This window comes from Ursus arctos, unplaced genomic scaffold (genome assembly GCF_023065955.2).
Source record: "Ursus arctos isolate Adak ecotype North America unplaced genomic scaffold, UrsArc2.0 scaffold_12, whole genome shotgun sequence".
Taxonomy (NCBI): Eukaryota; Metazoa; Chordata; class Mammalia; order Carnivora; family Ursidae; genus Ursus; species Ursus arctos.
This window is the reverse complement of record NW_026622786.1, coordinates 71,136,860-71,159,899: the sequence shown is the minus strand read 5'-3', so window position 1 is coordinate 71,159,899 and position 23,040 is coordinate 71,136,860. Positions and strand designations below refer to the sequence as shown.

The 23,040-nt window shown below is 48.6% G+C and overlaps 1 protein-coding gene across 3 annotated transcripts in view; it reads left to right on the top strand.

Moving 5' to 3' along the window:
• KDM4A (lysine demethylase 4A) overlaps positions 1–23,040 on the top strand; it is a 43,780-nt gene that overhangs the window by 18,226 nt on the left and 2,514 nt on the right. For all 3 annotated transcript variants that reach the window (XM_026498295.4, XM_026498294.4, XM_026498293.4), the window contains exons 12-19: positions 6,878–6,998; positions 11,615–11,796; positions 13,279–13,483; positions 13,942–14,018; positions 14,928–14,983; positions 16,620–16,728; positions 17,065–17,250; positions 20,325–20,495. In XM_026498295.4, the coding sequence (XP_026354080.1) occupies positions 6,878–6,998; positions 11,615–11,796; positions 13,279–13,483; positions 13,942–14,018; positions 14,928–14,983; positions 16,620–16,728; positions 17,065–17,250; positions 20,325–20,495 (1,107 nt within the window). The remainder of the gene's footprint in view (positions 1–6,877; positions 6,999–11,614; positions 11,797–13,278; positions 13,484–13,941; positions 14,019–14,927; positions 14,984–16,619; positions 16,729–17,064; positions 17,251–20,324; positions 20,496–23,040) is intronic.

Here is a 23,040-nt window from a genome sequence, read left to right as displayed (position 1 = left end):
TTGTATCTATGTTTGGAAATAGCTAGGTTTTGAGGAGTACCCTTGTGGCCCTCCTGCCCCCACTTCAAGCATCCCCCATGCTGTAATTCGGGCCTCTTGCTGTTCAGTTTATGTGCTGCCTTATGTCAAGGGCCTTGGTAAAAGCACCTAGGTTGACTGACTGCCGAAGCACCAAAGCTACAATGTGTCTGTTGTAACACTTCTTGTTAGTTTAAGCTGTTTTGAAAAAGTGAGTGTCGAAAACAAGGAGGGAGCAGTTGGCTCTTCTCTGTACTGAACAAGCCCCATAAAGAACATTGCCCTTGACCTGAGTGCTTGATATTAGAAAAGGGGGAACAGAGAACTCAGGAGCCTGAGCTCTAGCTCTCTTGCAGGCAGGGGCCATCCTCACAAAGAGCCCGGGGCGGGGTCAGCATTCACCGCTCCCGCTTTACGAGTGGGATGCTACTTGCCTGGGCTCACACAGCTAGCTGGCTAGAACTGGGGTTGGAACCCAGCCCTTTCTGCTACATACTGAAGGAATTTAGAAGTCAGAGCACATCTCAGGGAGGAAGGCCACGTGGAGACCATGTAGCGGGAGGAGTACTGAGGTCAGAAGATGAGAAAATGTGGAAAGATATTTAACTATTTGAATAGACCTGACTAGTTTGGTCAGAGGCAATGGGACGGTAGTGGAAAGGGTGGAGACTTGAGACTCGCACACCAAGTCCACGTCTGGCTGGGCCATGTGCTTCTTGAGACTCGGGATCGTGTGTCGCCGGTGTCTGCATTGCTGCGGCCCCAAGCAAGGTATGCTGGGTACATAGGCTGGTGTACGGGAGGAATGAACAGGGCTGGATACTGGCATCTTCTTTCCCAGAGCTGCATGCTGGTATTCTTGCTCTTGACCCCTCTGCTTCCTCCAGCAGTTGGACCTCCCAAATGATCTGTCTGTATCTCCTACCCCATGCTCATTTCCTATTGCTGCTTTTTACAAGTTCCCACAGACTGAGGGTCTGAGACCAGTATAGGTTTATTATCTTCCAGTTCCTCAGGAGTCTGACTTGGGCCTCATTATGCCAAAGTCAGGGTATCAGCAGGGCTGTGTACTTTCCTGGAGGCTCCAGAGGGAGACGCCATGCCCTGCCTGGCTTCTTCAGGCTGCTCCCATTCCTTGGCCTGTGGCCTTTTTCTTCCATCTTCAAAAGCAGCCACATCGGCCAAGTCTTGCTCACATCGCATCACTAGGACGCGGAGTCTTCTGCTTCCATCTTCATTATTAAGCACTGTTTGATTGCATTGGGCCTACCCAGAGAATCTAGGATGATCTCACTATTTTATCCGATGAGCAAACTTAATGTGTTGTCATGTCAACATAGCATTCACAGGGATTAGAACTGCACATCTCTGGGGGACCGTTACTCTGCCCCATGCTTAGTATCTCTCCTCTCACAGGCTTCTTTACTCTCTGCCTGTAAAACCATATGAAGCCCCCTTTCTCAAATACAATTGGAGGGAAGTCCCTATGATCTCATTTCTTCCCTTAATCTTCTCAAGAAGAGTCTCAGATGCATTAATTCCTTAGTTTCTTACTTCTGTCTGCTGGAACTTATCTCAGAAAAGTCCTGACGCCGCCCAGTTGCTGAGTCCTTAGCCCCTTCCTGCTCCGCTCTTAGGCATCCCTTGGCACTGTGGCATTCCCCTTTCTGCATTCCTCCTCTACTCTCTGTGGCCGGATCTTCTTTTCTTTTCTTTTTTTTTTTTTTTAAGATTTTATTTATTTATTTGAGAGAGACAGAGAGAGCAAGAGCAGGGAAGACAGGGAGAAGCAGGCTCCCCGCTGAGCAAGGAGCTTGATGCGGGGCTCAATCCCAGGACCCTGGGGTCATGATCTGAGCCGAACGCAGATGCTTCACCGACTGAGCCACCCAGGTGCCCCTGGATCTCCCTTTTCTCTGTCTTCCTCCTCCTATTCCAGAAGGCTTGTTCTCCATTTAGTTTATCTTCTACTGGTAATGTCACCCACTCCCATGATTTCAGTTCTGAATCTGATGCTACGCATCCCGAAATCTACAGCTCCTGCTCAGACTTGCTTTCTGAACCCTCACTCTGATTTCTTCTCTTCCCTCTGGGTGTTTCCAGAGAAACAGGGCAGTGGTCTGTGCCTTCCTGTTTAACTTGGCTTGTGACTCCTCCCCTTTCATCCCTGTGAATCCTTTTAAGTCTCTCTCACCTTGGGGATCCAGGCTGGAAATGCCATCATTTCTGGTTCCTTTATTTTTTCTTACTTCCTGGTCTCTGCCACTGCCACATCCCAGGTTTAGGCCTGTTATCTAGGTGGGCTTCAAAGGCGGCATGTAAGAAGATAATCGGGTCGCAGAAATAATGGAACTTTATTATTTTATTTATTTACTTATGTATTTATTTATTTTTTTACTTTAAACTGTGCACCACGCCTGGGGTTCAAACTCACGACGTTAAGATCAGGAGTCACGTGTTCTTCTGACTGAGCAGCCGGGCGCCTTCAGTGGAACTTTATTTTTATCTTTATCTTTTCATAGTCAGGTTTTTAAAGTTAAGATTTATTGGGGCTCCCAGGTGGCTCAGATGGTTAAGCATCTGCTTTCTGCTCAAGTCACAATCCCAGGTCCTGGGATCAAGCCCCACGTCAGGTTCTACTCGGTGGGGAGCTTGCTTCTCCCTCTCCCTCTGCCTGCTGCTCCCCCTGCTTGTGTGTGCACGCGCTCTCTGTCAAATAAATAAAATCTGAAAAAATAGGGGCACCTGGGTGGCACAGTCGTTAAGTGTCTGCCTTTGGCTCAGGGCGTGATCCCAGCGTTCTGGGATCGAGCCCCACATCCGGCTTCTCCGCTGGGAGCCTGCTTCTTCCTCTCCCACTCCCCCTGCTTGTGTTCCCTCTCTCGCTGGCTGTCTCTGTCTCTGTCAAATAAATAAATAAAATCTTAAAAAAAAATTAAAAACTGAAGAAATAAAACTAAGATTTATTTGCGAGAGAGCACGCATGTGCATGGCAGTGAGGGGAGGGGATTAGGGGCGGAGGGAGAGAGTGTCTTAAGCAGATCCTTTGCTGAGTGCAGAGCCCAGTGCAGAGCTCCATCTCATGACCCTGAGATGACAACCTGAGCCGGACCCAGTAGTAGAATGCTTAACCAGCTGCACTACCCAGGTGCCTTTATAGTCTGTTCTTGTGTGAAAATGTGCATAAGCACATTGGTGTATGTTAGTATACATGTGGTGGGAGTGCATGTCCCAAAAGTTTTTTATTTCCATGGTAGCTCTGTGCAATAAATTTGAAGAGTCTAGTTTTCCAGTTTGCTTCAGCCAAAGAACTCTTTAAGTGAAATCTTCCTCATTTAAAAAGTATATATCAAAAGTAGGGCTGTTTCTGTTGGAGGCTCTTGAGGGGCCTTCCTGATGTGCACTTTGGAAATTGCTGGTTTAGCCTGTCAGTATAGTTCAGATCTGATAAAAAGTCTGTCATCATTGGGGCGTCTCTCTGACTCTATTCTCCCCGGACGTGGCTTGCTCAGAATTTGGTTTTTCTTGGCATTCTAAGTGTGGGCCTTCAGTTCTAGGGTTCTACGTGGTTGACGCATGGAGCCGTAGGCCCAGCGTGACTTCTCTGAAGTGGCCCTCCAGCGCCGCCACTGCTCCCTAGCACTGCTGATGAACCGGTTTTTGTCATAGTTGCAAGTAGCCTCTTCCAGGCCTTGTTTCCTTGCTTAATGGGTTTTGCTAACTCCGTTTCTCCTAAATGCAGGATGACCCAAGTTTTTTTTTTTTAGGTTTTTTATTTTAATCATCTGGTGCTCATTAAGGTGCACTCCTTACCCCATCCCTGTTTCACCCATCCCTTCCACCCGCTCCTGTCTGGTAACCATCAGTTTTTTCTCTGTAGTTAAGAGTCTGTTTCTTGGTTTGTCTTTCTCTCTCTTTTATTTCCCTTTGCTTGTTGTTTCTTAAATTCCACATGAGTGAAATCACATGGTACTTGTCTTTCTCTGACTTATGTCACTCAGCATTATACTCTCCAGCTCCATCCGTGTTGTTGCAAATGGCAAGATTTCCGTCGTTTCTGTGGCTGAATAGTGTTCCATTGTGTGTATACACCACATCTTTATCCACTCATCGGTAAATGGACACTTGGGCTGCTGCCATATTTTGGCTATTGTAAATAATGGTGCTGTACACATAAGGGTGCATGTATCCCTTTGAATTAGTATTTTTTATATTTTTTGAGTAAATACCCACTAATGTGATTACTGAGTTGTAGGGTAATTCTGTTTTTAATTTTTTGAGGAACCTCCATACTGTTTTCCACAGTGGCAACACCAGTTTGCATTCCCACCAACAGTGCAGAAGGGTTCTTTTTTCTCCACTTCCTCACCAACACCCGTTTCTTGTGTTGTTAATTTTAGCCATTCTGACAGGTGTGAAGTGATACCTCGTTATGGTTTTGATTTGTATTTCCCTGATGATGAGTGATGTTGAGCATCTTTTCATGTGCTTGTTGGCCATTTTTGGATGTTTTCATTACAGAAATGTCTGTTCGTGTCTTCTGCCCAGTTTTAATTGGATTATTTGGTTTTTGGGTGTTGAGTTGTATGTATTCTTTATATATTTTGTATGCTAACCGTTTATCAGGTACGTCATTGGCAAATACCTTCTCCTGTTCCATAGGCTGCTGCCTTTTAGTTCTGTTGGTTGTTTCCTTCACTGTGCAGAAGTTTTTTATTTCGATTTAGTCCCAGTAGTTTCTTTTTGCTTTTGTTGCCCTTGCCTCAGGAGACATAGCTGTGGCCAATGTCGGAGAAATTGCTGCCTGTGCTCTTTTCTAGAATTTTTATGGTTTCAGGTCTCTCGTTTGGTCTTTAATCTTTTTGAATTTATTTTTGTGTACGATGTAAGAAAAGTGGTCCAGTTTCATTCTTTTGCACGTAGCTGTCCAGTTTTCTCAGCACCGTTTGTTGAGGAGACTCTCTTCCCCATGGCATGTTCTTACATTATTAATTAGTTGAATATCAGTTGACCATATAGTTGTGGGTTTATTTCTGGATTTTCTATTCCATTCATCTGTGCATCTATTTATGAGCCATTAACATACTCTTGATTTCTGCAGCTTTGTAACATAACTTGAAGTCTGGAACTGTGATGCCTCCAGCTTTGCTTTTTTTTTTTCAAGATTGCTTCGGCTAGGGGGTGCCTGGGTGGCTCAGTCAGTTGAGCATCTACCTTTGGCTCAAGTCTTGATCCCAGGGTCCTGGAATCGAGCCCCTCATTGGGCTCCCTGCTCAGTGGGGAGTCTGCTTCTGCCTCTCCCTTGGCCTGCTGCTTCCCCTGCTTGTGCACTCTTTCTCTCTGTTGAATAAATAAGTAAAATCTTAAAAAAAAAAAAAGATTGCTTTGGCTATTAGGGGTCTTTCATGGTTTCATTAAAATTTTAGGATTGTTCTAGTTCTGTGAAAAGCACTGTTGTGATTTTGATAGCGATTGCATTAACTTTGTAGATTGCTTTGGTTAGGGTAGGACAGTATTTGTTCTTCCATTCATAAGCATGGAATGTCTTCCCATTTTTTGGTGTTGTCTTCAAATTTTTTCATCAGCGTTTTATAGTTTTCAGAGTATAGGTCTTTCACCTCTTTGGTTAGGTTTATTCCTAGGTATCTTATTATTTTTGGTGTAATTGTAAAGGGGATTGTTTTCTTAATTTCTCTTTCTGCTGCTTCATTATTGGTGTATAGAAATGCAGCAGATTTCTGTAGATTGATTTTGTATCCTACGACTTTACTGAATTCCTTTATCAGTTCTCGCAGTTTTTTTGGTGGAATCTTTCAGGTTTTCTATATATGGTATCATGTCCTCTGTAAATAGTGAAAATTTTACTTCTTTCTTACCGATTTGGGTGCCTTTTATTTCTTGTCTGATTGCTGTGGCTGGGCCTTCTGGTACTGTTGAATAAAGTGGTGAGACTGGACATCCTAGTTTTGTTCCTGACCTTAGAGGAAAAGCTCGGTTTTTTTCCGTTGAGGATTTTACCTGTGGGTTTTTCATATATGGCCTTTATTATGTTGAGGTGTGTTCTTTCTAAACCTACTTTGTTGAGGGTTTTTATCGTGAATGGATATTGTACTTTGTCAAATGCTTTTTCTGAGAGGATAACCAAGTTTTAAATACATTGACTGGAAAGAAACTCATGTGGTATTACTGATTCAGTCTCGTACATCTTAAACTTAGTTGCATTTGCTCTGACATTATCTAAATACAGCGCTCGTTACATCAACTTTTGCTTCTGTAGCGAGGCCAGAGTTTTAGATGTGCGTAACGGAGGAATGAGTAGTATGAGCTAGAGCTGAGGGCTCGACAGCGCACAAGGAGAGGCTGGCCTATTTTACTTTAATGGGTCAGCTGTTCCTTACCCCTTCGGATGTCCTCTAGCTTTTCAAGTCCAATGGCTCAGCTGCCTGGCTCTTTGTAACAGGTGCTGCTGCCCTTCTGGTCCAAGAAAAGGGGCACCTGGTTTCTCTGGGGCTCTCAGAGACGCAGTCTCATGACTGTGAGCTTAAGGGAGGGGGCGTGGCTCTCCTGTAGGGTACATTTATTTTTGGTACGTTTGTTTCAGGCTGCTTCTGAGAACAGGAGCTACACTTGATAGGAAGAGATTTTCCCCTAAAATGTTTACATAATCCTAGTTTAGATTAGTTTGCATGGTACTGCCATTTTGGTTTTTCCTAAGACAGGTGTGTTCTGGGTTTGGTTTTATATTTCTTTGTGTCTCTCTATGCCTACCCTTTCCTTTGCTTTTCATTGTAAGACTAACTTCTGCTGTGTCCCTAAGTGGAGGCAAGACCAGTTTGATTTCTTCTTGTGGTTTGCTCAGGTGGCGGATGAATACATGTTTTCCCTGGAGGAGAATAAGAAGTCCAAGGGCCGTCGTCAGCCCTTAAGCAAGCTCCCCCGTCATCACCCACTCGTGTTGCAGGATTGCGTCAGTGATGATGGTAAGTGTTGTTTTCCCTCTTCACCAGGAAGAGGAAAGTGTTTCACCACCTTAGGACTTGCTCTGACAGGACACTGGGAGGCCCAGCTGAGTGTCAGGGGTGGGCCTGTGGCTTAGTTGTTCTCCCAGATACTCCACAAAGAGGACAGGATCTCATTTGATACTTAATTCGTAATTCTCTTTCTTTGTATGTCTGTGCGTCTTGGAATGTGCCTAATGCAGGACGATCGCGTGCAGGTCCTCTTTCTTTACTAGGAGGTACAGGCTGATTTTTCTGGATGGCAGTTCTGTCAGTGATGCCAAGCCCAATGCCGAATGTGTAGCTGCGGAGATAACTGAGATATGTCCGTGCCCTCAAAAAGCTCACAAGGTAGTGGGGCAAGCTGACAGGCGAACAGATCTAAAGGAAGGAGACGTTAATCTACGCAGAAGCACCAAGAGAGATTTAGAGGGAGCCACTCAGTTAAAGGGCCTGGTCAGGGTGTGATGGGTGGGGCCAGAGTGAGGTGGGGGGAGACTTTCTCTAGGGGACCTTCAGGAACCTTTGACGGGTTTTAAGTGGCCGGATTTGCTTTAGAAGAATCGTGCCTAGTGACTGCATCTAGAGAATGGCTTTGAGGGCAACAGATGGGTTTTTGTCTTGGTCTCTGAGAGATAGGGGACGGTCTAAAGCAGGATGCTGGTGGTAAGGATGGGGGAGGGATGTAGTGAAGGTGTTGGGAGCATAAAATCAGCTGGATTTGGGGGTTGGGTGTAGACCTTTGAGTGTGGTAGGGCCTGGAGAAGCCTGAGTTCAGTGCCTCCCTGCCTTCTAGCTTTGGTTGGTATTGGAAACCTATGTTCGGTGTCTGTGGAGGATGTAGACTTGGGGCCAAGCAGAGGTGGTGTCTGATACCTTTTTAAAAAATTTATTCAAGGGGCGCCTGGGTGGCGCAGTTGTCGGGCGTCTGCCTTCGGCTCAGGGCGTGATCCCGGCGTTCTGGGATCGAGCCCCACATCAGGTTCTTCCACTAGGAGCCTGCTTCTTCCTCTCCCACTCCCCCTGTTTGTGTTCCCTCTCTCGCTGGCTGTTTCTGTCAAATAAATAAAATCTTAAAAAAAAAATTTATTCAAAATGGGGCACCTGGGTGGCTCAGTCCGTTAAGCATCCGACTCTTGATTTCAGCTCAGGTCATGATCAGGGGTCATAGGATGGAGCCTTGTGTAAGGCCCTGCACTGAGCAGGGAGTCTGCTTGAGGTTCTTTCCCTCTTGCTCTCCCTCTGCCCCTATCCCCTGTGCTCGCTTTCTCTCTTTCAAATAAATAAGTATTTAAAAAAAATTTTTATTAAATCTTTTTCTTTCTTTTTTCTTTCTTTTCTTTCTTTCTTTCCTTCCTTCCTTCCTTCCTTCCTTCCTTCCTTCCTTCCTGAAGTGTAGTTGACACACATAGTTACATAGCTTCCAGGTGTATGACATTGTGATTGGACAACTGTGTTATTCTGTGCTGACTAAGTGTAGCTACCATCTGTTTCATATCTTTACCTAGAGGACACGAGGCTGCTTGGGTAGGAGGACAAGAAGAGGGGCCTGTGAAGGAGACAGAAGGGGAATAGGGAGGGATTGGGGCAGAACTGGGAACTTTGTCTACTGCTGGAGCTCAGAGCTGTTGTGCAGCGTGATCTCCTGTGCTGCCTGGAGTTCAGAGTTCCAAGAACGTGAGTGTAGGTGAGTATCTGGCAGTGACCAGGTCCCTTGTTACTCTTGACTAATGTCAGGCCCTTTCTTACCCTGCCCTGTCCTTCCTGGCACCAGTGGCTGGCTGGGAAGGTCCAGAGTCTCACCAGCCTCTCTGCTACATAAGCAAGCCCCACGTTCCCTTTCTGATCTGATGCTGATCCCCATCTCTGCTATTTTCCTTGGTAGTAGGATTGTGATAAGCGGGTGGGGAAAGTCTCTTGAGGTCGTATAGTCAAAAGTAGGCCAGACCTTGAGTCAAAGTCTTGGGAAGTCCTTTGTGCACTTCCTCCAGCCCAGATGGAGCTTGGGTTCTCTGGGTAGCAGCAGTCTAGCTTTTGGGATTTCCACCCCCAGTGCTGTAAAGGCTCTTAATATGGGTTGTAGAAGACTGGAAAAGCAAACAAAGTTATAAGGAGGATGAAATGACCCTGCAAAGGTGACCACGTGCATGTTTTAATGTGTTAACTTTTCCTGATTTTTCTAGATTATATCCATGTACGTCTTTTTATAATGATGTAGTTGAGATCATAACATACGGCCTCCCAACTGTTTATGATCAGTTTCAAATGTGGAAAAGTCGAAGGAATGAAAACACTGTGTGCGCCGTCCATATCCAGCAGCCACCACCATGTCGCCGTGGGCGCTGTCTACACACGCGTTGTTGGTATACACGCGACACACACTCACCGCCTCCTCTGAGAGTGGGTGGTCGTCACCAGGTCACCTGAAGTGCACCGAGAGGCACCTCCGAAGGAGTCTCTCCTGCATAAACACTGTTACATACACTGAAGAAAATAAGCCGTGTTTCAGGATATTCTCCCATCTTCAGTCCATATTAATTTTTCCCTGCTTGTCCCCAAAATGTGTTTTATAGCTTTTTTCCTTTACACCAGTATAAACCAAACCAAGGTCACCAAGGTCATGTTTTGTTTCTTTAGTTTCTTTTAGTCTGGCAGGCGCCCCCAACCCCTTATCAGTTTTTTTCTAATTGGGACATAAAATACTCCGTGAAATACCCAAGTTTTACTTGCACATCTCAGTGATGTTTTGTACATGTAAACTGTGAGATGCCGGCAGGTTTCACTTAACATAGCGAGCATTTTTCCTTGTCATTGCAGTGTTCGTAAGTGGGGTGATTTTTGGCCACTTACGGTTTTGTAAACAGAGGAGATGTCACTTTGCTAATTTTTCTGTCGTGATTGGGAGGCTGTGTCTGTTTCTTCTGTTCTATCTTGGTCACTCTTGTTTTGGTTAGGATAAGGGAAATACCTGCGTCGGTTCTGGGATCATGGTTCCTGGCTGGGCCTGGTCGATGGGGCTTGTGGGGGTTGGTTTTAATTGTCTGCAGTGGCCTCACTACGTCACAGTACACTTCGCTGAGGTTGCACACATGGCAGCGCTCAGGTCTCGTTAGATTCAACATGACTATGAAGGCAGAGTCGGTGACTCTTCACACGGAGCCGGAGTTGCTGGAAATGAACAGCTGAATAGGCACCTAGGGCGCGTAGGTACCAGAGCGCTCCTCGGGTTCTCTGCATAGCTCTGTAGGGCCTCTTCAGAGGGGTTCCGTCTGGAAGGAGTGAGCTCATTGGAGGCGTTGTAGTTGGGGGTCCCTAGGCCACACATAGCTAGATGCAGTCATCCCATGGAGGGCTTCACGAGGTGTGGCTGGCACAGAGCTGGTCTCCATGCTTGGACCTCTTTTGGACTCACTTGCCAAAGAAGGACACCCAGGTGTATGCTCTCCTACTTCCCTCCCTCGGGGGGCGTCTGGGGGAGCACCGTGGATTATTCTGATCTTTGTTGTTCCTTTTCCAAGGATTTCCCTCCTTCGGTGAGCCGTCGTCTTAAGAGTTACAGTGTTTTCCTCCCTCCTTGACCTTGCTTCTGTTGGAATCTAGTGGCCTCTGCCCGTCTCACTGATTCAAGGGGAAATGGAAGGTGTGCATCCTTATCACTTCCATCTTGTTTTACGAGCGTGGTTTTTTGTTTTCTGTTCAGCAGCGTGTCCCTTTCTTTCAGGAAGATGGCACCCAGAGGGGATTTTCCTTCCTCAGGCAGTGCAGCGGCCTGATGAAGCATCTGCTGCTGTCTGGAGTAATGAGGAGATACAAATTTGTTGTCTAGACCAGAGGTCTGTGAAGGATCAGATAGTAAATATTTCAGGCTTCCTAGAAGGCCTTTCGCCTTCTGGCACATATTCTTCTTCCTTTCTTTCCCTTAATCTTTAAAAAATGTAAAAATAATTCTTAGCTCCCCGAGTGGATTGCATTTGTCCTGTGGGCCGTTGTATGCCAGGCCTTGGTGTAGACTCAAGGTGTTAACATCCTTTGGCTGGGAAAGGGGGCTCATCTTGGTCATACTCTGCCTTCCTCTGAGCAGAGCCAGAAAAGGCAGGTATCCCAGTGACCTTTCCAGAGGGAGCTGGAAAGTTCTGACCAAGGCACATGGTGTAAAAACTTTTAAGTCCTGCCATTTCCTTGTTATTTTTTTCCCCCTTGTTTTCCTTCAGTGCAACTATAGAGAAAACTCTTAAAAGGTAGGGACTCAACAAGCTGACATATTGGAGACAGCAAGTAACATGGTTTCTGGCAAGTCTGTGTCTCATTGTGCTGTCCTTGGGCATAGGCTTTGAACACTGGCAGCTGTTAGGGGAGAGGAGAGTGGGCCGAGCTCGGGCAAGAAGTCTAACCAGAGAAGGCAGGACTGTCTGTAGCATCATCCAACTATTGAAGGAGTCTACTGAAAATCACTTTTGCCCTTTGCCTTTATCAAACCTGTAGGATCTTAGGTTTAGGCCAAACCTCGGACCAAGAAAACAGGCTGAGCTCATTCTCTCTAGGCAGAGCTACAGATGTGTGGGGCTGGTTGCCGACTCACGCTCTGCTTCCTGTTCTAGAGTCATCTGAACAGCTGACCCCTGAGGAGGAGGCTGAGGAGACAGAGGCCTGGGCCAAGCCCCTGAGCCAACTATGGCAGAACCGACCCCCAAACTTTGAGGCTGAAAAGGAATTCAATGAGACTATGGCCCAGCAGGCCCCTCACTGCGCTGTCTGTATGATCTTTCAGACGTACCATCAGGTGAGCCTGCTTTATCCTCTCTGTTTACCCAGGACCAGCAGTCCAGAGGGAAACGAGGTTTAATTGTGGGTACACATAGCTTGTCACTGGTTGTCTTAGGAAAGGCTGTTCTTCCAGTGTTCTCTGCCCCCTCTGTGTACTGGGCAGGCTTCTCCAGGCAGATAACCCAGCAGTGTGCATTTTCACTTGAGAATGGTGTGTGGAAGAGCTGGGGTGTGGCTTAGCCTTTGGGGATTCCCTGCATCCTGTGGCCCTCACACTGGTTGCAGAGGAATCTTTTCTTTTGTTATCATTCTAGTCAGTGATTGTTCCTTCCAGATTGTTCCTTCCTGGCCAGCCTGGAGCACAGTGCATTTTGCTACTGTAGTCTGCACATTCTCCAGTGTTGTCTTTCTCTTCCCAGTGCCACCGTGGATACCACAATAGTCAGAAGAAATCAGGGGCGGGGGGTAGGAGCAGAGGGTTTGCGGGAGGGAGAGGAGTGGGGAAGCACTGGGGCTGAGTTGCTCTGTGCCTCCTGGGCTCCCGGAGCATTCGATGGCCGCCCTTGGATTCAGTTCTATGTTCAGTTCACTGGCATGTGCGGGGTGAGCAGCTCAGTCTCCGCTGGGACCTGCGCAGGGGGGCCTGTGGAGCGGCAGTCCTCTGATGGTTAAGGTGGCGTGGCTGCACTGAGCCTGGCGTGGCCCCAGAGTCAAACGTGCCAAAGAGTGGAACATCAGACGGACATATTTTGGATTAGTAACTCACTACTCCTTTCTATCGACAAAAAGCAAAACTGAAGAACTGTATGTGCCCCTGCCCGTGAGACAAGTGAGCGGGCTGGTGCTGTCAGCAGACCTACTGAGTGGGTCTCAGAGTTTCACAAGGGGCATGGGCCGAGGGGTGACATATCTGGGGCTCTGTCCTTGAGATGGTCGGAGAGGCAGCAGATACTTGGCTCAGGGTGTTTGCCGGGGGAGGTACGCGGACACAGCATTCTGGAGAGTCCGAGGGAGCCCGAGCCAGGAATCACAGGTGGGGCTCCAGCCGTGTGCAGTGCCGCAGCTCAGGCGACTCGCTGCCCTGGGGCCCAGCGGGCATCTGTACTAGTCCATGAGGAGCGTCTGCTCTGGGTCCTGCCCCTGGGTGGGGGCCACCATGCAGTGCTGCACATCGGGGAGCCCGCGAGAGCAACTTTGCTAGCGTCTCAGTGCATTTTATTACCACTTGGTTTGGGAAGATTGAAATCCCAGTTGCCTCTTACCGCGCTCCCTTTTCTCAGTTGTCCCCAGGGGCCTCTGTTTGATGCCGCTGTGAGAAATTGAATTTGAGTCATTAGAGGTAACTTCAATTAGCAGCTCTGGGATAATGGCTGTGCACCCGGGAGCCGTAGCCAGAGTCCTACCAGTAAGAGAGGCAGCTTTCTGCTGACAGAGCAGGTCGAAAGCTGGGAATAGAGGCGCATGTTCATGGAGGGGTGCACTTACTCTCTCTTCTTAGGTGGAGTTTGGAGGCCTTAGTCAGAGCTGTGGAAATGCTTCAGCTCTAGCCCCCCAGAAGCAGAGGACCAAGCCATTGATTCCAGAAATGTGTTTCACCTCCACTGGCTGCAGCACGGACATCAACCTTTCTACCCCTTACCTTGAGGAGGACGGCACCAGCCTTCTGGTTTCCTGCAAGAAGTGCAGTGTCCGCGTCCATGCCAGTGAGTGCCTCGCCCTTCGTCTGCGGCCTGACCCAGGCCACTGGGCCTGCTCACGGCTGGTCTTGCCCCATGTTGGCCTCTCCCCAGCCTGCCAGGTGCCTCCCCAGGCCCTCAAATGCAAAGATTGCTCTTGGGTTGTTGGGGAGTTTGCTGCTGATGGAGTTGGAGTTGCACTGACTTTGGAGTCAACCTTGTGCTGTTCTCTGGGCCACAGATACCAGGAGGCAGTTCGTTTGTGCTGCTCCCCACGTGTTCAAACCAGGGAACCTATGGTCTCTGACTTTTCGAGACTTTGGGTCATATTGTATGGGTGAACCCTGGAGCCCCTGACTCAAGAATTCAGGGGTTTTTCTGTAAGATTTGGTTGCAGCTTTCAGACTGGTGGTATATGGAAAAGAGTTGCAAGTATGCAACTCTGGCCTCTGGGTTTAATTTGCTCATCTTGGTGTCCTTGTTAGGTTGTTATGGGGTCCCCCCGGCAAAGGCTTCTGAAGACTGGATGTGTTCTCGGTGTTCAGCCAATGCCCTGGAGGAGGTGAGTGCGTCCATGGTGTTGCTGTCTTCCTCATGAGACTTGGGGTCTTCTCAGGGCCAGGCTTTTTCATGTGGACTTTCTTTTTTTTTTTTTTTTTAAGATTTTATTTATTTATTTGACAGAGGCAGCGAGAGAGGGAACACAAGCAGGGAGAGTGGGAGAGGGAGAAGCAGGCTTCCCGCTGAGCAGGGAGCCCGATGCAGGGCTCGATCCCAGGACCCTGAGATCATGACCTGAGCTAAAGGCAGACGCTCAACAGCTGAGCCACCCAGGTGCCCCTCATGTGGACTTTCTATCTCTAGCAGTCTGCACGGGGCCTGGTATGCAGTGATGTCAGAGAGCTCAGATTGTTGGGATAAATCCTGGCGACAGTGTGGTTGTTGTCCAGCTGTGGCAGGACATGAATGGAGTCTGGAAGCTGTATTTGCTACATTGTGTCTGGACCATGTAGAGGTCCTCCTGTGGACCAGCTCTAACCCCCTTTAAAGAACTTAGCTATTGGGTTGGGCCATCAGAATGGGGCTCAGATGGTTCATTTGGTAGCTTTCTCTTCATCACGCCCTGCCCCGGAACCTGGGAGTACCCCACATAGGAGGCAGGCAGAGCCCCGTAATGCCCTCAATTTGAGCAGAGTGTTCTTGGTGACTGCTTATAGTTGTTATTAACAGTAACAGTGGAGAGGATTATGTTGAGTCAAGCGAATACTTGTTGTACTTTAGCCCTGGGTGGTCTCGCTGTCTTCCTGTAGGGGAGTCCTGCTTACATGGACTGTGTAGGCGAGGCCCCACGTGCCATTAAGCCGCTTTCTTATGTGGAGGCTGCAGTTACCCAACGGAGGCCAAGGAGAGAGCAGATTGGATGTTAATGACTTGGTGGTAACCACCCTTCCTCCCCCTCCCTTCTTGGCAGGATTGCTGTTTGTGCTCATTACGAGGGGGAGCCCTACAGAGAGCCAATGATGACAGGTGAGTTTCCGAGCAGTGGCTCCGACGCTCAGTTCTGGGCAGTGTGCAGAGAGGCACTGAGAGGGCAGTGGCTGGTCATCATAATGACCAATGGAGGGTTTGGGAAGCACGTCGTTGGAGCTGGAATAGCGTCTCCAAGACTAATTTTAAAAATGGGATGCCAAGGGGAGCCAAGCAGCCCTAGACCTTTCCAATCTAGCTTCTCTTCCGAGGCAGAGGTGTAAGTGATGTCTTCTTTCGAAGGAGCTAAGACAGCCTCATGAGGTTTGGACATCCTGTACAGATGAAGCAGAGGCTCTAGGGGCCGGAAGTGAGGACAGTTACCTTATTGTAGCTGGGGCTGGTGCAGGGGGCACTGTGGCCATGGGCTTGCGAGCACTTGTCCACAGGCACACTCTCCCTGGCTCAGACCTGCTGTCGGAATGAGGGTGAGTGTCCTTGGGGTGCAGAGTGGCACATTGAGGAGAGCTTAGCCTCACCCACCTGCCGTGGGGTCAGAACTACAGAAGCCTGGGCATCGTAGCTGTCAGGCAGCGTTTTTTCACTGAGCTGACCCTTTGTGCCTGGTCTTAGCTTCCTTGTTCGGAGGTAGAAACATGAGGTGATGAAGTGTTTGCTCTGGAAAAGCCGGCTGTCCAGGGGACAGTACGCACAGATCACTGGGCAGCCGGTGGTGAGTATCCTGCTTCCGGCCCATGACCTGTGGGAACTGGAGCCTCCTGCAGCCCAAGAACCTCCCCCACCGTTCATGCTGTTCCAGACAGAAGGCTCTTCTGCTTGCCGCTTCCTCGCCTTTAAAGGCATTTGCTGCCATTGCTTAAGGTCATCGTGTTCCTCATAGTTCCGAGCAAGCGCTGTTGAAAGTTCTTCTTGCTTGGAGCGGAAATGGCTCTGCTTGAGCCTCCCGCCTTCACCGTATAGTCCTAGTTCTGCCCTTGTGGGGCCACGCCAAACCAGTCTGTTCTCTTGCAGAGAAGCCCCACATTGTGTGGTAGGTTTCCACCAGCCTGATTTTAAGAGCTCTCATCATGGTGCATATCAATTTCTCAAAATGCCCAGAACTGTAATCCTCTAGGATATCCGTTGAACTGATCCGTCAGAGTAGGTGGGGCCTGGGCCAGACCTTAACGAATGAGTGCGCTGTAGATAAAGGGAGCAGAGGCAGAGGTCATTCCTGCCCAGGGGAAGAGTTTGGCTGACGGCCTGGAGGGGACATCTGGCTACTGGCAGATAGGGTGCACATGGAGACATTTTGAGCAAGCACCCAGTGCCTGTGGTAAAAGAGGTCTGCATAGAGCTCTCAGGTTTGTTCTCGTTCCCTGAAACTTGCCTCACTCAGTCAGCTATGGTTCTGCTCATTTTGCAACAGACTGTGAATGAATTTGTGGTGTAAGAAGTGCAACCCTGTGCTAACCCTGGGTGGTGTGCTGGGGACCCATTTCCATACTCAGTGTGGAGACACTCCTGGTTCTTACCTTGCTGGGTCCTGGGACCTTGCAGGTGGAAGTAAGAGCCATGTTGGGTTGGGGAGGGAGCACTGTGGGCAGGCCCACCCACTCTTGAATCGATAGATTTGATGAGGAAGCCACGAGCCTTGGACGCAGAGGCAACTGAGGTAGCCTTTGCCTTTTGGCAGGTGGGTCCACGTCTCGTGTGCTGTGGCAATCTTGGAAGCAAGGTTTGTCAACATTGCCGAAAGAAGTCCGGTGGATGTGAGCAAAATTCCCCTGCCGCGCTTCAAACTGGTAAGGAAGAGGAGATGGGCTTGGGGACTCTGCACATCATTGCCCCATTTACACGTCTCTGGGTGGAGGAGAACGTAACGTTTCTGAGGGCATCCTCCGCATGGCCCCGTGGTCCTCTTCTACCCTTGGTTTTGGTCAGGGTTTGCGAGTCACCGTATGGTTAAAACTACCTAGTGAGGACACACGCATTCAGATATGAGATTGAAAGAGGGGTGTGTGTGTCTCGTTTTGGGAGGAAGGTTGCTCGTTGGGCTCTGTGCATTTGGGCAGGGGGACGGTGGAGGAGACGGCACTGGTAGCTCCTGGAATTGCTGGCTTGTTTCCCTCGTGTTGTAGAAATGCGTCTTCTGCAAGAAGCGGAGGAAAAGAACCGCTGGCTGCTGTGTGCAGTGTTCTCATGGCCGCTGCCCGACTGCCTTCCACGTGAGCTGTGCCCAGGCTGCAGGGGTGATGATGCAGCCCGATGACTGGCCTTTTGTCGTCTTCATTACCTGCTTTCGGCACAAGATCCCTAATCTGGAGGTGAGGGAGGATGCCGTTCTGGAATCCTCTTGACAGTTTCTAGGATCATTTTCTCTGCAGGCTGTCCATTTATTGTGTCAGCAAGTACTCTCTCCGGCGCTCTGCTTTATGGGGAGTGCCAGTGATGAAGGGACGGGGGGCGGCCCTGTCCATCCCTGCTCCCTGCCTTGCACCTCCGAATTCCTGGCACCAGACTGCTCGTGGCGGATCCCTTGTGATGATCTGTGTACTTGATTGCCACTCCTCCTCGAGGGGCCCTTGCTTATTAACGTGGGCGTCCCTATTCCCTAACACCGTGTCCGCGACAGAGCAGGGGCTCTGCAGGTAGTGTGAACTGGTAGAGAGCTCAGAAGAGTTAACCGCTAACCACCGTGCAGTAGAGATTCTTGTGCTTCTCTAAATAGTGAAGCGTGGAGAAAATTACATGTCATCTTAGCTAGACAAGTTATGAAAGGGTTTGGGTAGAAGGTGGGAGTTGAAGTGGGACTTCAGCAGTAAGTAGGAATTGTGAGAGGGGGGCATTCGGGGCTTCAGAAGCAGAGCGAACACGTCTCAGGAGAACAGACACGTAGGACTGGTTCTGAGAATATGGCCTGGCTGGTGCTGAAGGACGAGCGGCACCGGACGGGAAGGCCCTGGACTACCCTCCGTGGGAGTCTGAGTTCTTTTCTGCTCGATGAGGAGAGCTTTTCAAATATTATGATTTTGAGCCGTATTTCTTAACAGTTACTCTGGTGGTGGATTCAAAGGCTCAAAGAATAAGAATTTGAGATAGGAAGACTGGCTAGCCTGGGAGTGAAGCGAGGTCTGCAGTGGGAACATGTCAGTAGAGCTTTGGGGTCACATCTAACCGTGGGGTCCCGCGATGGGTGGGTTTGACAGGGTTTGTTGACCACCCTGGAGAGATTAACGTGGGAAGCGGTGAAGGAGCGTGAATTTAAGGTGGCTCAGATTTCTCCCCTGAGATTTGGAGAGGATGCAGTTATGACGGTGCTCCTTTACTGTGACCAGAACTGGCTCAGAGTAGGGCTGGTTTCCGGGGGACAGGGGGAGAGGTGAAAAAGAGGGTAGGACATTTGACTTTGAGGACATTCTGGAGAGTTCTGATGGAGCTACCAGCAGGCACCTGCATTAATGTGAGGGTAAAGATTTGGATCTTACCAGTTTTTAACAGGGTAGTTCAGTCCAGTTGCCGTTAGAAGCTGGGCTTGGAGATTCCTAATACAAGGGGCAGATGGCAGAGCAGGAGCCAGTGGACGTAGCTGAGGGAGTACAGACAGAAGCCAGTGGAGAGCGGTCAGGAGGCCGTGTGCTCTGGGGCAGCCGGGTGTGGTAGAATGCTCGTCGGTGCCCCACACTGAGGAGTTGCCACGGGCTCTTCTGGTCAGAAGTCAGAGTAGCTGGGGGAGTTAGAGTCGAATAGAAGAGACAACAGTAAAGCCTTGTCAACAGTACAGTGAATATGGTAGTGAAGGACATGAGAGTACCAGTCTGGAGGTGCAAACCCGTCACTACCATGTGGGGTCATGGCAGAGGCCTCGTTGGCTGACTCGATTCTCCTTTTTCATGAAGCCCTTTCACTGAGCACGAGAGGTGGTCAGGTGGGTTAGGAGCTCAGGAAGAGAAAAAATCGTCTTTGTGAGAAAGAGACTCAAGGGGTGGTGAGGAGGTAGTGCTGAGCCCTGACGGCCCTGGGGGGCAGGAGTTTGGTTATGGAGCCAGGACAGTGACTTGGGGATTGTCACCAGCGCTCCATATCCTTAAATTGGCAGTCGTAGACTGCTGATGCTGTGAGAAAAGGTGGGGACCGTTGAGTATTTCTTTCACTCATTGCTCGTCAAATACTGACTGAGCGCCTATCACGTGTCAGGCCCAGGTTTAGGTGCTAGGAGTATACCAGTGAACCAGGCAAAACCAAGCCTGTCCTCCTGCTGCATACAGTTGAAAGATCTATAGAAACGTGTAGATTACAGTATATCAGATGGGGAGGAGTGTGGTAGATAAAAATGTAGCAGGATAAGGGGAGTGGAAGAGGGATAGGTAGTAAGGCACAGTAGGCTGACATTTTGGGTGTGAGGGGCCAGTGTGCAAATGACTGGGGAGTAGCGTTTTAGGTAGAGGGAACAGCAGGGCAAAGACTCGGAGGCGGGAGCATGTTTAGCGCACACGGTCTGGGACAGCAAGGTGGCCAGCGTGATGGAGCGCGGTGCTTGGAGAACTTGGGGAGGAGTAGTTGGACACGATGCCACTACATGCTCTGGCATCCCATTTGCACCAAGGGCAAGTTCAGAGTGAGAGGGTGATGTGAGGGTCCCAGAGATGGCAGGGCCCTTAAAATGGGGAGCCCCTGGTCACATGCAGCTGAGGACGTCCAGGGGACCTCAGCCTTTGTGCTGTAGCCCTGAGTGTAGAGCTAGTGCTGAGATGAGAGCGGAGCATTGTCTGGGGCCCTGGGCTCAGATCTCCCGTGGAGTGTCCACCTTGCTGTGTGTCTAAGCTGTGTATGCAGTAGTGGGTGTTATTTGGTCAGTCCCTGGCAACAGTAGGGAAGTCACAAGAGTCTATTCTGGGAGACAGTATGGGGTAAGGGAACTAGGTGTAAGGTGTATGACAGTATGGACTGGGAGCTAAGGGGGTGCCACATTTATGGAGGAAAACAGGATGCTAGTTTTTGCAGCATCCCTGCTGGGGTTTGGGTATCTGAAAAGATCTGGGTCACCTCCCATCCCCTAGTCTTTTTTTTTTTTTTTTTTTTTTAAGATTTTATTTATTTATTTGACAGAGATAGAGACAGCCAGCGAGAGAGGGAACACAAGCAGGGGGAGTGGGAGAGGAAGAAGCAGGCTCCCAGCGGAAGAGCCTGATGTGGGGCTCGATCCCCCAACGCCGGGATCACGCCCTGAGCCGAAGGCAGATGTTTAACCGCTGTGCCACCCAGGCGCCCCTCTAGTCCTTTTTACTTCTCCCTTCCCATGCTCGTCTCTCCCTGGGAAAGAAAAACCATCGATCTTGGTCCCCATCTTCCAGTCCTGTCAACTCCATGTGGGAGTAACCCCAGCCTCTGTTTTTTCCAGCGTGCCAAGGGGGCCTTGCAGAGCATCACTGCAGGCCAGAAGGTCATTAGCAAGCACAAGAATGGGCGCTTCTACCAGTGTGAGGTGGTCAGGCTCACCACCGAGACCTTCTATGAAGTCAACTTTGATGATGGTTCCTTCAGCGACAATCTCTATCCTGAGGACATAGTGGTAATGTCTGCGAGGAGCTTCTTGGGCAGTCTGGGATGGGGGTGTGTCTAGGTCTGGCTGGCAGACTGACTGTGGGCCTGCCTGCCATTTCTAGCCAGGCCCAAAGTCCCATCAGTCTTTCCCTGAACAGAAAGAAGCATTGGTACTGGTCTTTCCTTGCGAAGAACATTGCGTGCTGCTAGGCTACCGTGCTTCCTTGAGAAGCTCATAGGAGTCCGTGTTTTCTTTTTTTTTTTTTAAAGATTTTATTTATTTATTCGACAGAGATAGAGACAGCCAGCGAGAGAGGGAACACAAGCAGGGGGAGTGGGAGAGGAAGAAGCAGGCTCATAGCGGAGGAGCCTGACATGGGGCTCGATCCCGTAACGCTGGGATCACGCCCTGAGCTGAAGGCAGACGCTTAACCGCTGTGCCACCCAGGCGCCCCAGGAGTCCGTGTTTTCTGCAGTACCGTGCAACGTGCTTCTATTTCGGTCTGAACCAGCCTTGAAAGGTGCTGTAATGCGGTGCAGGAGCCTAGGCAGTGGAAACTGACTGGTGTGCCAATACCAGCTCCTGTGCTTATTCGTAGCTGTGTGATTTTGGAGAATTATCCAGCTCTCTTTCCCACTGTGCCCTCTTAGTAGATGTATGGAATTTGCGTTTGGTTCTTTACAGGTGCAGGCTTCTGGTAGAAACTACTTGGAGATATCCCTGGCCTGCTTATGTTATGGACACCTGACACACCCACTTCTGGGTTTCCTGGCTCAGGATTCAGGACTTAGTTTGAGTTTCCCTTACCCTCACTCTGCCTTTTCACGTGTTAGACTAAGCACCAGGATAGAGGGGGTGAAGCCACTTTTGCCTTCAACAAATCCGGTATTTCCCACCTTTATACCGCATTAGCAACCTGGTTGCTAAAAGCACATCCGTTAATTATAAGGTAGACTGAAGTCATAGTAAAGATGACGGTAATAGTACTTGTGGCAGTAGAATAGCTCTAGTTTACTAAGCTGTTCTAGTGCGGCAGGTCAGGTGTCACTTTCCATACCAGTTCTGAGAAACCGGTAGTGGTATCTCTACCTTACAGATCGTGATCTCAGGACTACTGAGGAGCCCACAGAGCTTTTTTGTGGGTACTGTCTATCAATATTTACTGGAAATTAAAATGGTGATTAATTGATTTAAAATAATCTGGGTTTTTTAACGGGGTGCCTGGGTGGCTCAGTTGGTTAGGCGTCTGCCTTTGGCTCAGGTCATGATTCTAGGGTCCTGGGATAGAGCGCCACGTCGGGCTTCCCTCCTCAGCAGGGAGCGTGCTCCCCCCCCCCCCCCCCGCCTGCTGCTCCCCCTGCTTGTGTTCTCTTTCTCTGTCAAGTAAATAAAATCTTTAAAAAAACAAAAAACAAAAAATCTGGGTTTTTAAATTGAAAAATAACAATTTTAAAACATTATTAGTGGGAAGAATGCCATTTTTCTACAGTTCTGCATGTCTCTCTATTTTTTTTAACATTTTCTTTCTTCCTTTCTTTCTTTCTCTCTCTCTCTCTCTCTCTCTCTCTCGTTTCCTTTTCCTTTCCTTTCCTTTCCTTTCCTTTCCTTTCCTTTCCTTTCCTTTCCTTTCCATGTATCTTTACATCCAACATGGGGCTCAAACTCACGACCCTGAGATCGAGTCACATGCTCTATCGACTGAGCCAGCTAGGCGCCCAAAATTCTGCAAATCTCTTTAATGTTATGTCTTCATTCAATCCGTTGTACATTGTTTTGGTTAAAGTATATGAAGAAAATTCAGCCTCACACAGTTCTGTTGTAAATGGAAAGGGGAGAAGTCTTTTCATAGCCTTTCATACCATTGTGATTATTCTCTGATACTACACAAAAGTCAATGAGTCGTGGCTTCTTAAAAGTTAGTTGCAGGGTGGAATCTGAAAGTAGGTCAAACTTTGCACGCTCTGTTACATTAAAATCCACTGGCTTATCTTGCACTGAGAAGGAATCTTTACCTATGTATAATTTTGTAACATCTTACATTGGTCATTTAGAAAGTACTCACGCATTGGGCTATGCGGATCTTCCAAATGTTAAATTTTTATTATACAGTGTCAAAAAACATTGATTAGTATCAGAAATATCTTTATTTATTTAAATGATAAGTAATCTCTACACCCAACTTGGGGCTCGAACTCACAACCCTGAGATCAAAAGTCACATATTCCACCAGTGGAGCCTGCCCGGTGCCCCTCAGAAATATCTTTAAATTTGGCAAAGCTTCACGCTTATTGTGGTGATACAACTATTCTGAAGTTCTAATTTTTCTAAAAGCTTTAGTTTTATTATTGGCAGTACTATCATTTATTTTCCTTGAAGTGACAGGCTTATTTCATTCATTTCCAAGAGGATGTCTGCCAGTACTCAAGTCTGAATAACCATAGTTTGTCTGTCAGCCAGTTCTTCAAATAAAGCTGGTGCTCCATGAAAAAAGCAGCTCACAATTCAGTTACACAGTGCTTTTCCTCAAGATAACCACTGTCCTTCAGCGTGCAGCCAGAGTGTCCGTCTTTGA